The sequence below is a fragment of the Halyomorpha halys genome, unplaced genomic scaffold (assembly GCF_000696795.3).
Source record: "Halyomorpha halys isolate HHAL.00 unplaced genomic scaffold, Hhal_1.1 Scaffold1099.1, whole genome shotgun sequence".
In the NCBI taxonomy this organism is placed as follows: Eukaryota; Metazoa; Arthropoda; class Insecta; order Hemiptera; family Pentatomidae; genus Halyomorpha; species Halyomorpha halys.
Window position 1 is genome coordinate 178,353 of NW_027106720.1, and position 14,281 is coordinate 192,633.

The 14,281-nt window shown below is 35.2% G+C and overlaps 1 protein-coding gene across 1 annotated transcript in view; it reads left to right on the plus strand.

Annotated features, from left to right (window-relative positions):
* LOC106688290 (xylosyl- and glucuronyltransferase LARGE1) overlaps positions 1-4,869 on the plus strand; it is a 29,410-nt gene extending 24,541 nt beyond the window's left edge. The window contains exons 9-13 of the mRNA XM_014432677.3: positions 887-1,011; positions 3,371-3,526; positions 3,720-3,899; positions 4,030-4,256; positions 4,324-4,869. Coding sequence (XP_014288163.1) covers positions 887-1,011; positions 3,371-3,526; positions 3,720-3,899; positions 4,030-4,256; positions 4,324-4,405 — 770 coding nt within the window. The 3' untranslated portion in view covers positions 4,406-4,869. The remainder of the gene's footprint in view (positions 1-886; positions 1,012-3,370; positions 3,527-3,719; positions 3,900-4,029; positions 4,257-4,323) is intronic.
* Positions 4,870-14,281: the final 9,412 nt, after the last annotated feature.

Consider the following 14,281-nt stretch of genomic DNA (forward strand, 5'->3'; position numbering starts at 1 on the left):
TGTGTCTATCGGCACGTAAATATATATGAGTATATATTTACGTATATGAGTACGTTTATAACAACTAATAAAAAAATATGTTTCCTCTTTCCTTCTTACGGTGGCCACAACAATTCTATTCACTCGATACTACAACTTGGATGTAGAATCCTGGCCTACTTCATCAATTTCCTTCAATTGTTCTGATGTTATGCTGCTTCCATCAGTAAACTTTTGTTCCTTTAGAATAAACCAACTTTATTAAACAATCATTCTTTCACAGAATTTATAATTATGAGAGATAGTTGACAATAAATATGTTACACCAACTTATTTGTGTTTCATTTTGACTGCACCCCCAACCATCTTCTCCTTGTGCTTTCACAGAATTGTGGGTTAGATTATCTCCATTTTAATTATAATTAATATTGTAAAATAATAAACCAATATGAGAGTAAACAACTAAATGAATACAATATTCATATTTTTGTACAGTTTAGACTTACACATCAAAGTTGATGCATATTTCCACACATACATTTGTGTATATTTTACTAATTGTTGAAAAAGTATGTAGCTATTATTGAATTAAATTATTCAAAATTCACTATGTAAACTCAGAAGATAATGATTTTATTTGTATTTCAAACGATTTAAGTTAATTATTACTAAATGAAATTTAATTTTTCTGAATATATCAATTTTAGAGTAATAAAAATAGTTACTTTATATCCTATGGTTTCCATTTTATATTTAGTTGTACAAAATAGTAATGTCTCTAATATTCTCATGTTAAATCTAGTATTTAGTAATATCTACTTTATATAATATATCCATTTACACATTATTAAATAAACTATATTGTAATTCATTATTTTATATTAAACTGTAATTTTTTTTTTTATAGGTCCTATTTCCTTAACACTTTATATGTCTGATACTGAAGCACAACAATTTTTAAGTTATGCATTGGGTTCAGAAATTCTTAGTAACAGGAAAGATATTGGATATCATGTTGTTTATAAAGAAGGGGTAGGTAAGATTCTGTTCATATCTAACAGAATAGTTATTTGTTTTCAAGGACCTATTTAATTTTGTTAGTGTTTTGGAGAGAAATCCAGAGTGTAAAGAAACTCAAAAAATAATTATTGAGAAAAACCTTCTTACTAAAGCCTTTCCTAGAAAATGCATCTCTTCTGATTGTCTGTTTATATACATAAGTATTATTATATTAAGGATATTGAAAAACAAGAGACACATTAGCCTTTTTGTGTAAAATATCTGCTATTTATTACCTTGTTAACCTCAGCATATATATTATATTTTAAATATTACATTTTAAACTACTCCGCAATGCAACCCAATTAGCAGTTTGACGTGCTAAATCCCTTCACATTCATCACATACTCTCCAATGCCCCTGATCCCAAATCCAAGTGAAAAATACTCAGAAATTTATTCCTATCAGAATCCAATAACCTGAGCTCTCTTCCAGTAACACCTAACGATCTCAACAACCATTTCACATGCCATGCTGCTGATCCATCAATCTTTCCTGATATTCTAGACAACACCTTCAATCCAGAAAAATTCATTTTCTCCCACATATCTTACGAAAACTACTACCACCATTCTAGGATCCCATACCAACGATCATGGACCAGATAACATTCCTGTTAAATTGATTAAATCCTGTCTCCCAGTCCTTATTCCCGTACTCATCATATATACAATTTTTCCTTGCAAAATGCCACATTTCCTTCTCATTGGACAATCGCTTTAGATTGACCATTAAATAAAATACCAAATCCTTCTTCACCTAATGACTTCCGCCCTATTTCTCTCCTCTCCACTATTTTAAAACCTCTAGAACGTCTTGTTCAAAACTAACTCTCAAACTTCCTAGAAGAACATTCCTTCATCAATCTCCTCCTTACCAAACTACGAAATCTTCCTCCATCCAACATTTTTTTTTTCCTCTATCCAACAGAGCTTTGCGCTGGTTTCAATCTTTCCTGTCCGATCGTTCCCAGTACGTAGTGGTTCCTTGGTAAACCTCCATCAATGACTCGATCCCTCACCTGTGGTGTCCCTCAGGGTTCATCGCTATCCCGTACCCTTTTCGCTATCTACATCAATGACCTTTCCATCTCTATCCAACATTCTCAATACCATTTGTACTCAGATGATTTCCAAATTTACCTTTCCTTCCCACCTTCTGACGTATTAGTTGCTACGGAGATGTGGTTAACGGGGTGTCTCTGGGGATCTCAAAGCAAAATTAAAACGTTTAAATAATTGCTTTGTACAATTCATCTTTGGGGTCCCCAGGAACACCTCTCACCCGATTTTATGAAGAGTTGAAGTGGCTTTACCCGTCCTTCCATCTTAAATATTTTCTTGCTTCCTTCCTCTACCAAGTTATCCAATCCTGTCCATCATACATCTCTGATATCTTTCAATTTAAATCCTCAGTACATTCCTGCAATACCCGCTCACGACCTTCAGACTTATATGTGACTGCCCATCGAATCGCAGCCTTTGGTAGATCTTTCCTCATCCATTCCTCTTCTCTATGGTATTATATTCGTAGTTCTAATACCCTTCCAATCTTCAAATCCCGTATCTTCGACTACCTTCTGTCCACCTAATTCCAGAAGAATAGCAATTGAAAGTTTCAAAAAACTTTATATATTTTTTGTATTTTATGTCTCAAATTTTCGTTTATTATTGTAAATAAGTACATTAGCAGAAATTGTATCTTTTCATTTATTATTTTTTAGTTTAATTGTATTTGATTTTTTTATCATTTTTTTTCCTTTTTAGTTATTATCAGAAGTCATCTTATGTTTAATTTTATTTGTTGTATCATTATTTTATATATTCTGTTAATTATTGTTGTTTATTTGTATCTTTTCGAATTCATTGTTTTATTTTATTTTATGACGTTTTGTAATTTCATCTCTATTTTGTAATTTCATCTTAATTCTAAGGCTCTAAAGCCTAAATTTGATGCCTGTTTATTATTCTAAAGGTATCAATCCCAGAATAAATAAAGATTATTATTATTATTATTATTATATTTAGACAGGTTAAGATTTGAAACGGTTTTTCAAATTTAGTCAGTCAAACAAATTTTTCTTTTGTAAGTTAAGACCTTTCAGTTTGAATATTTTAGTTGTGATGATAGATTTAATCCTAAATTAAAACTGAATAAAAAACTGTCGGTTAATCTAGAGAACTGACTGGTTAAGTGGGGTCCTACTGTGTTTTTAAATTGATATTTCTCAAACACTGAATTTTTGTGGTATTATTTTTGTTATGGAGTTGTGATATTGTAGAAAAAAAAATTCCTATTTCACATATTTATTGTATTTTTTTGTTTGTTTCAGAACTTTTACCCAGTAAATTTTCTGCGCAATGTAGCCCTGCAGCAGGTTAACACTCCCTATGTATTCTTAACAGATATTGATTTTCTTCCAATGTTTGGACTTTATGGTTACTTAAAAAAATCTGTGCAAGTTTTGAACTTGGAATCTTCAAAAAAGGTGTGGTGTATACATTTGATGCTGAATGAATGACTAATAAAAATTACCTTTATCCTTTAAAATACTAAATTTATTTTACAATTATTTATTTCTCAATTTATTACTTTTTAAACATTCTGTATGTATTAATTTTGAAATTTTATGGTATTTTGAGAACACAATAATTAAAATTTATTCTGTGTTTTGATTTTAGGCTTTAGTTGTTCCTGCATTTGAAACTCAACGTTACCGTACTACATTTCCTCGAAGTAAAGCTGAACTGATTAGGATGCTAGATATGGGCACTTTGTTTACATTTCGTTATCATGTTTGGCCCAAAGGACATGCCCCTACTAATTATGTTAAATGGCGTTCAGCTACTAAGTCTTATCGGGTAATTTTATTTTATAATTTTCCTTAATTTAATTTTTAAGTATTGTTTTATAACAAAGATTAGTGTTCAATCAGCTTCTATGGTTTATTAATTAAATTTTATGAATACATATTTTTGAATTTGGTTTCAGGTTCAGTGGGAACCTGATTATGAACCCTATATTGTTGTGCGAAAAAATACTGTTCCAGAATATGATACTCGGTTTGTTGGCTTTGGTTGGAATAAAGTTTCTCATATTATGGAATTAGAAGCTCAAGGATATTCATTTATTGTACTTCCAAATGCATTCATAATTCATATGCCTCATGCCCCTAGTTTTGATATTGCCAAATTCAGAGGATCAGCCCAATACCGTCGGTAAGAATATTTTGAAGATATTTTTATCTTCAATTTACGGTTTTTATTTATTTTTTTATTGTTACAGGTGCTTAAAAATTTTGAAAAATGAGTTTGTGAAAGATTTAGAAAATCGTTATTCAAGAGTATTTGAGACAGAAGGGAATTAAATCGTTCTAAATTCATGAATTCAGAAGTTTTTATTAAATTAATTACATGGAAAATATCAAATGTAATTTTACTACAACATTTTATTTACATTATTAAGAAAGATGTAATTTCACTAATGAAGTTTGCATCGGAATATTTCTGCTTGAACAATATAATTTGAATTGTTCTATCGCCTTAATTTTAAACATTGTTCCTATTTTTACTTAATATCTGTTTTATTTTTATTTTCTGTGAAACAAGGCTGTTTAAAAATGTTCAAATTCTATGTGTCAACATTTGTAAACTTTATCAAAATCTTTTGTAATAATATCTAAAAGCATGATTTGAATTGGCGTATACTTAAAAATTGTGTTTTTTAGAGAAAAAAAATGTTATTATTTGTATATTTGTGTTGTTATTTTTAACTTTAAACCATTTTTCTTTATTTATTTAATTTTTAAATCAAATAAACTCTGGTTACCCAGTTTATTATTATTTTTATCCGGTTTTTCTCGCCATTGCGGGTTGAATATCTGAGGTGGTGGGCCTAGAAGTCCAACCACCTTAATATTTTATTTTTTTTTTTTCATATATTTAAAATTTTTCGCACTATACGTGCAGTGTCTAAGAGAACTAACTGTTGAGCCCCTCTTAGCACGTCCATAGGTACTCCCAGACCATTCATGCCTGCCACTGTTGATTTTGGTATGAGACCATTCGTTGATATCATGAATGGAGTTGTGGTAACACCTTCCAATTTATATATTTCTTTCAATTCTATCGCCAATTCCTGGTATTTCCTCAGTTTTTCTCCCACAGTGGAGCTTATATTATTATCATTGGGAATCCCAACATCAATAAGTTCCGCTTTCTATTTTCTTAGGTCTATAAGGTGGATGTCTGGCTTATTATGGCGTACTGTATGGTCTGTAAAAATTTATTCATCCCAGTATAGCCTGAGAAAACCTTTTTGGAGGAGTTTATTTGGGTGGTACTTGTAATAAGGCCTCTTATCTTCAATTAGGTTGTACTTCACAGCCAGAGCCTGATGCAAAATTTTGGCCACATTGTTATGCCTCTTCAGACATTCAGTACCAGCCAGCACTCCACATCCTCCAGTGATATGTTGAATTGATTCGAGCATTACTGAGCATAATCGATTGAAAACTTATCTGGTGCTGTTGCGTCTTTTAACACATGCTTCCTATATGATCTCGTGGCAATCACTTCATCTTGGATAGCAACCACAAATCCCTCTGTCTCGGAGAATAGCCTTCCAGCTTTTAACCGTTCAACTGACCTCTCTTTATCTATGGAGGCTTTGTTCAGTTGGCTATAGAATCTCTCATGCAGAGACTTGCTTTTCCATTCTGCCAGTCGTTCATTTTGTGATACGATTGTTGATTCAACACCTTTGCTCAGATTAAGTGCAGTTAAACCAGAGTCCATCCTTGTGATGCGAGATAAACCCCTGTTGTTTTTGAGAGAAAGTATTGCCATAGGGTCTCTTCCTGTTTGCGGCAAGCTTCTTCAATATTTAACAATCCACGTCCTCCTTCTTTTCTAGGTAAATACAGACGAGCTTTAGATGATGATATTGGGTGGTGGGTCCGTTCTTGTGTTAGAGTTGTTCGTACAAGGTGGTCCATCTCCTGTAGGCTTGTATTTGACTATTGTACTATGGCGAAGCTATAACTAAGAGCTGGTATAGCCCAGGTGTTGATGGCCTTGATTTTTTGCTTCCCAGTTAGTTGGGTTTTGAGCACTTTTCATTGCCTAATTTTGAGCATTGTTAGAAATTCTTGTTGCATATATTTTCGAGATATTTTAAGATGCTTTTGCATGCCCAAATATTTATATAATTTATTAGCTTCAAGTGGTATCTAATTCCTGGTGGTATCTAAATTCAATTGCCAATTCCTGGTATTTCCCCAGCTTTTCTCCATAATGATGGTCGTTCCCGAAGCAGTATTCCCTTAAGCATAATGTGCACGGTCAAAAGTGATTGACTCAGTCTAGTTGCAATATCTTCTAGTTGTCATCTACTTGGTTCTCTGCACCTTCACCACAGGCTCATGTACTTGCTATACCAATTTCTGGACCCGTTATTGCACTCATCGCTCGGTCAGGTGGCTCGACATCTCTTTCTGTGGCCATCAACATACGAAGTTCGTCTTTAAGTTGTTGGAGGTCATTCGAAGATAGAAACTTTCTCGTCAGCATTACTCTGACCTGATCACTTAGTCTCTGTGTGCCTATGTCAATATCTGGAAAGGACTCACACCAGTATCTCTGTATACGGTTGAGATATCCTGTTTTGTTTTTCTAGTTTCTAGTTTTGTTGCCAAGAAGTATTCCTGGATGACAGCCTTATTCATATATGGCGTCCATTTCATCCTCTTTGCATTTGTTATACAGGCTGTATTTTTTTATATGTCTGATATATTGGATCTTATATTTATAGAGGTGCTCGAGAGACTTATGATCCAAATGAATCATTAACTCTCTCCTATACAGTTGAGATGTGAGGTGGTAGCATGTCCATATTATAGCAATACATTCTTTTCCAGTTCTGTTATAATTCAATTCTCATTTATTTAATGTTCATGGTGAAGATAAGGTGAATTATTTCGAATCTATTGTAACTCAGCTCCTATGTAGGGCTAAATTATTTGCATCTTTCATCCGCATGAATTCTTTTTTAAAATCAAGCATTTGAATTATGGGGAGAGTTGTTTATTATTTCTTTCAATTTTTTGAACCATTAGTGGAGAATTTTCATTTAACTTTAATTTAGACTTTAGAGCTCAGGAAAGAAATCTATGGGAATTGAGCACTTAGGACTTTGATCATATTTCATATAGTGCAGAGAGAAAAAGAGAGCTAAGTGTCTAATAGGATAGGTTTTATATACTTTATTGGAAACATCTTGATTTTCTCACCTTCTCCAGGGTACCCAACTCTAGAATTCCTAATGGAATGGGATGGGGTATACTTTAGGACGTTTTCTTTTAAAAAATTGAATTTTAAAATGACTTGATACTTGCAAAATTTCTATCAATATGGACGTTATAGTTTACTAAATTATTTTTTAAAAAACTCCTTGAATATTAACAGAGGCACCAACCAAATCATAATTTGGTGTAACTTAAGGAGACCATTATTTTAAGTGCTGACTTATTTTGACTATTATTGATCATTATTTCTTACCTAATTGAAACAAAATCAAACAGAAATTGCTACAAAATTAGTAAAAATTTAAGAGCAGTTTCCAAGATTATTAATCAAAGGAGTTTTCCTTAAAGATTAACTTCTCCTGGAAGTCTATGCACTGTAAATTAAGCCAGAAACAATCCGTGATGTTTACTACTGAATAGAATAGAAGAAAAAAAAATGTTCAGGAACTAGGCATAAATAAAAACAACGTATCAGGAGGCCACATTGATAAGATAAATCAGTATGTATCTTATCCATATAATAAAAATATGGTATAAAGGTAAGCAACAAAAAAGAAGTTCTTATTGTGAGATGAACAAAAAAAAGGAAATTAAATATACACATTGATTAATCATACACAATGTACACGAATCACATACAACATAGCTTACAGATTTTTTTTTTTTTTTTTATGAGGTTCAGTGGGAATCTTCAAAAGACATGGAATGGCCAGTATGTTTTCTTCGCATGGGTTTCATGTTTCCATGCTAGTCACGCCTTCTAGCCCTCTCTTCCGTTATCAACCTATTAAGGACAACTGGTGAATCTCTTCGCTGCGTCCCAATGCTGATCTGAGTGCAGCATATGACTCACTAAGTTTTCTGGTGTGATGCTTTCTCCACTCAATCTTTCCAACTGGCTTTTTTCACGAAAAACATGTGCTCCGCTGTTTCCTCGATAGTCTGCCACGCAGGGCATTTTGTGGTGTAGTCCAGTTTAAATTAGTACTAGTAGGCTCTAAAGTATCCATGTCTGGTCAATAATTGGGTTACATAGAAATCTACTTCACCATGCCGACGACCATACCACAAACCAACAACAGGTATTAATCTGCGAGTCCACCTCCCAGAATCTGCAGCCTCCCAACTAATATACAGGTCCATCTTGCAGTGTTAAAAGCATTCTTTACATCTAGAGTAATGATTGCTGCATAACATTTAGCACTTCTCCTCCACCTTGCTCCTGCAATCGCTGTACGTGCTGTATGGACTATTAATCCAATAGCATCTACATTGGATCGCTCTTAACGAAATCCATATTGAGCCCTTCAGAGGTTATTTACTCGCTCCGTAAACTATTGTAGCCCGAGGGAAAGGATTTTCTCGAATGCTTCACCTATAGTATCCAATAAACAAATTGGTCAACAGGTTGACGGGTCTTCTAGTCTTCCTTACCCTTTGGGATAAGTACAAGGCGTTATCTCTTGTAAGGTTTCGGAATTGAAGCTTCACGAATGCAGGAATTGAAGAGTTCGAGGAAAAGATCCCGCCGTTTTCTAAGAGCCACATTTGTAATTCCGTCCAGTCCCAGTGTCCTGCCATGTTGTTGGTCTGAGGTGATGTCCTCTATCAGTTTCTGCGTGATTTGTGGAAAATCAGTTCTTTATGTGTTGTCAATACATCCTATATAGCTTATAGAGTGTGTGTGCGTGCGTTTATGCGCGCGCGTGCGTGTGTTTTAAATTACCACAACCAAACTTTTATAATATTAATTATATATTTTTCCTCAAGGTAGTATCCTTGGTCCCATCCTCTACACCGTCTATACTGTTGACATTCCTACCAATCCTAACACTATTCTCACTACGTATGCCGATGACACATGTGTGCTCGCTGTTAATAATAACCCATTAATCGTATCCCAAAATCTCCAAACCCATATCACAGCCCTCGAAGAATGGTGTCGTAATTGGAGGATTAAGATAAATTCCAACAAATCCCATCAAATCACCTTTACCCTTCGCCGTGAACCTACTGACTGCCCTACAGTTTCATTTAATGATGTTACTCTTACCCCTGTCGAACAGATTCGCTGCCTTGGACTACATTTGGACAAACAATTAACCTGGAATACTCACACAAGACTGAAAAGACAGGAAAGTGCACGTCGATTTCGACTATTACAGCACTTACTAAACAAACGTTCTAAACTTCCAACACATTACAAAAGACTGATCTACATGACTGTAATAAGGCCAATCTGGACATACGGAGTTGAGTTTTGGGACTGCAAAAAACCTTCGAGTTCCTCGCATATCCAATCCTTACAATCTAAAATCCCTCGTAAAATCCTCAATGCTCCTTACTTTGTCACAAATAAAATCATACATAAAGACCTTAATGTTCCCTATATAACCGATCTAGCCCGAACCAGATATCATTTCTTCCATTATAAACTCTCTAACTACTCAAACCCACTTGTTTCTAATCTTGCATCCTCTTCCATTCCTAACAATCCTCCGAGGCGCCTGAAAAGAAGATGGCCACGAGACGAGCTAATGTAAAATGTCATTAGAGTGCTACCAATGGGTAGTTTCTCTACACGCCTGTAACACTCCAATTTAACTTAGATCAGATTTACTAAATGTATTATAATGTACAGTTGTAAATAGCAATAAATAAATATTTTAAAAAAATATATATTTAATGCGAAGGGGTTTAGGATTATGGATGTAATAAGGGTTTATGGAAATATTAATATTAATCATGGGAAAAAATAAAAACAGTATTTAATGTAGATCATTGAATGGTCCCCACCCTTCCAGCAGCGCACTTTACTAGCAGAAAACCTCACTTACTTTATTTTACCTGTTGCTCTATTCTTGCGGACGGGTCTTTTAGTATTAAAAATCTTCCTTTGGTGAGATATTCCTGGTGAAAGTTGTTCTGCCAACCAATATCCTGGATGAAGAAATCCCTCTTGACCTTTCTTTTCTGTATCCCACGGAGACAGCCTAAGAAAACGAGCGATAACAGGATACGGTCGTGGAGCAACTTTTTCTGCTGAGATATCCCAAGTCCCAGGTTGGTAGAACAAGCTGCCCTGCTAAGCCTTATTCTGACCTACTTGGAGTTTGCTCACTTCAGATTTAAGGACATTTTTTTGTGTAGTGGGATTCTCCAAATACTCAGCTTTGCCCTCGAGATAGTCAACTGTTGGTTAAGTCTCTCATTCAGCTCAAAACTGAATTTTTTTAAAGAAACTTAAAATGCCCTTATTCACGAGAGTGCCGAGGTCATTCTTCGCGCAGAGTTTTTTTAGGTGGCTCACTGGTATTCGGTATTATAATTATTAATCTGGTACTACGGTCCTACAAGAATCCGGGTCTCCTCCACCACAGCCAACCAATCTCCTCGATCTCTTGCTCTCCTTCTCTCTCCATATTTGAACATCTAGCCGCCTCAGATCCTCTTTCACATTATCCAGCCACCTGATCCGGGGTGTTCTGTTCGTTTTCCATCCGATTTCCCACAGAGCGTCTTCTTGGGTATTAATGTTGGACAATGCCAGTTGTCAATGTTATTTAATTCTCTAAAGGCGCTGTTACACATCTGTTAAACTATGGCAAAATTGTAAATGGGTGATTTGGTTTTGCTTTGAATTTGAGGCCGACCCGTCGAATGTTGGTTTCTGGAAGCAAATAATTCACACGTTTGTGGTCGGTATTGTTTTAGAACTGGCAACAGATAAATATTTATGCTCTCCGTGTTTTAATTAATTAAAGATTTCCTCAACCTTCGTAATCTATCTTTTCAATTAACTTGAACAGTTTATGTTTTATTTAGTGTAGCACAAATATTCATTAATAAAGATATCATATGTCTGGGTAATTAAATTAATAAATATCTGGTAGAAATTACTGAACGAAAGTTGAATTTATTAACTATTTATTACCTAATTCATCTATAGCAGCCCGGATGCAATGGCATTTTAGCCCGGGCATAATTCTTTGGAAAAAAAAGGATAACTTGAACAATCATTGAACTATATTTGATATTTTATCAACTAAGTATACTAACTAAAATGATCTTATTAATAACTGAAAAATTAACGAAAACCATTAGAATGCATCACTTGTTTATTACAATATTTACACTAACTGGATTAGGGATCACTGACTTCTGCCCCTTATCCTTCATTTCATCACAAAACCTTGTAGTGAGTAGGTGGCCGACGCACTCGTTGAGGTTGACTTCTTAGTTGAGGGTGTTGTTCTGGTTCAGGTAAATCACTAGCTTCCATGTCTGGATCCGGTTCTGACGGAATTAACGCATCTGGACTCATAGACTCTCGAGCTGAACTTCTTGGAATACTCTTGAATCTTGGAGCTAGACTCCATGGTATGTCAAATGACTGGTATGGACCAAATATTATTTGCTTTTTAGGTTTGGGAACCAATGCAGATCTCAGCTGATTGATGTGTCTTTTAATAGATCTTCCTGAATCTAGGAAATCTTGGTAATGACGAGTGCCCAATTTTCTTTGTATTTCTCCAAATTGCTATACTTTTGTATTGTTTATATACAATCGAACTTGGGTTCTCTCTCCCACTTCGTAAGACCTGCCGGAATTTGAAGAGATCTTTGAAGTCTGTGGTGTGTATGGGAAAATTGCATCCAAACGGATTATCATCTTGCGATGAAGATACATTTCAGCTGGAGATTTTCCGCAAGCAAGAGGTGTTGCTCTGTATCGGAAAAGAATTTTCTGTATCTTTTCTTTAATGGGGCAGGTCCCATTTGCTGCCGACTTTAGTCTGTTTTTTAAAGTTTGAACGTTACGTTCAGCTAGACCATTTGTAGCAGGATGTTCCGGTGCAATGAACTTTTGGAAGATTCCATTCTCTGTGCAGTAAGTGCTGAATTCCTCACTCTGAAAAATGGAGGCGTTATCAGAGACAATTACTTCGAGATATCCATGCGAAGCGAAGATGATTTCCAATAAATAGATAGTTGAAAAACTGCTAGGCACATCCTTGCTGATTTTTGTTTCGGCCCACTTAGACTTAGCATCCACAACAACAAGATAGAAGTAGTTTTCGTATGGGCCGGCATAGTCCAAGTGAATCCTTTCCCAATTTTCCTGTGGAGGATCCCAAGGATTGACCGGAACTTTCGGAGGATTTGCGCGAGTCCGACCACAACCTTCACAACCTTTGACCAAACGCTCGATATCTTTGTCATTATTCGGTCAATAGACATATTGGCGGGCAAGCTGCTTCATTTTGGTTATTCCAAGATGCGTCTGGTGAAGCTCTTCTAGAACACTGGATCGTAAACAGCTTGGAATATACACTCTATCTTGCCGGAAAATAATGTTATCCTCTAAAGTGTACTCGGAATTTGTGGCTTTACGGTTGAGATCAGTCATGATTTTCACAAGCTCTGGATCTGTAGCTGTTTTCTCTTTGATAATAGCCGCTGTTATTGCAGAACTTGAAATATGGAAAAGTGTGTCTGCACATATTTGGTTAACTTCATGACCAATGAACACGTCTGATGATGGTCTGGATTGTATGATTGAAGCTCGAGAAAGGCAATCAAGGTTTTGATTATCTTTCCCTTTCTTACATTTGACAACATAATCAAACCCTAAAAGGAATGATGCAAATCGTAGTAAACGTGCAGATGGGGTTTCCGGTGGTGGAAGATCCTGGACAATGCCTCGTTAACCGTAACAAGTTCAAAATGTTTTCCTAATAGATAATAATAGAAATGAACTACACTGAAAATTATAGCAAGCGCTTCTCGATCAAGCTGGTTCTAGCTGGTCTCAGAAACTGTAAGTGACCTTACTGCGTAGGCTATCGACCTTTCCGTACCTTCTATTGTGTGGCTAAGGACAGCGGCAATCCCTGTTGGGCTAGCATTTGTTGTCAAAACAAGTGGCAATGCTGGGTCAAATGGAATAAGAACACGATCGCCACAAAGTTCAGCTTTGAGTTTCAAGAACGTCTCCTCATAGTTTGGCGTCCATAACCAACGTTTATCTTTTCTCAACAAACACCGGAGAGGATACGAAATCGTAGAAAAATCTGGCACAAATCTCGAGTAATACGTCACTAACCCTAAGAAACGTCTGACGTCATCAATGTTTGACGGGCGTGGCATATCTTGAATTGCTGCAACCTTAATAGGAGATTTACTCAGTTTATTGTATTCTACAATATGTCCTAAATATTCTATTTTTTCCTCTATGAACAAGCATTTATTCTTGTTCAAGTGAAGGTCATATTGAGAAAGTCGCTGTAGACACTATTGAAGATTTCGAATGCACTCCTCTCTGGATTCACCATGCCACCTGGATTCACCAATTATGTCATCGAAATACGATTCTGCATTTTGAAGCCCTTTTAGAATTTGGGACAATATTCGGTTGAATTCTGAGGGGGCTATTTTTATTCCAAAACTAAGGCGATGCATACGAAAAGTGCTCTTGTGTGTAGAAATTGTCTGTATCATACTGCTGTCATCGCTGACTTTTAGGTGCAAATAAGCTTTGTATAGATCAAGTTTGTAAAAATATCTGGAATTTCGGAAACTGTTCAAAATATCATCGATGCGCCGAATGGGAATATTCGCCAGTACCAAACCTGGTTTAGGGAGGTTATCAGGTACTCAGTGTTGCCACACTAACATTATTTAAAAATAATATCCCAAAAAAATATAAACCTTATTGATGCGTAAACGGATTTATGAGAAGAAAAGGGTTAATAAGATCTTTTTATGTGATTTTTTCAATTATTTTAGGCATTAAAATATGTTCAAAATTCTTTGGATTGACAAAATTATTATTGCTTTTAATAGGTCACAGCCATGAAGTTTTGCTTGTTAAAGAGATAAACAAGTCCGCTCAGGATTCTTTTCAGTTGAGGTCAGGGCTTTATCGGGGATGGTTAA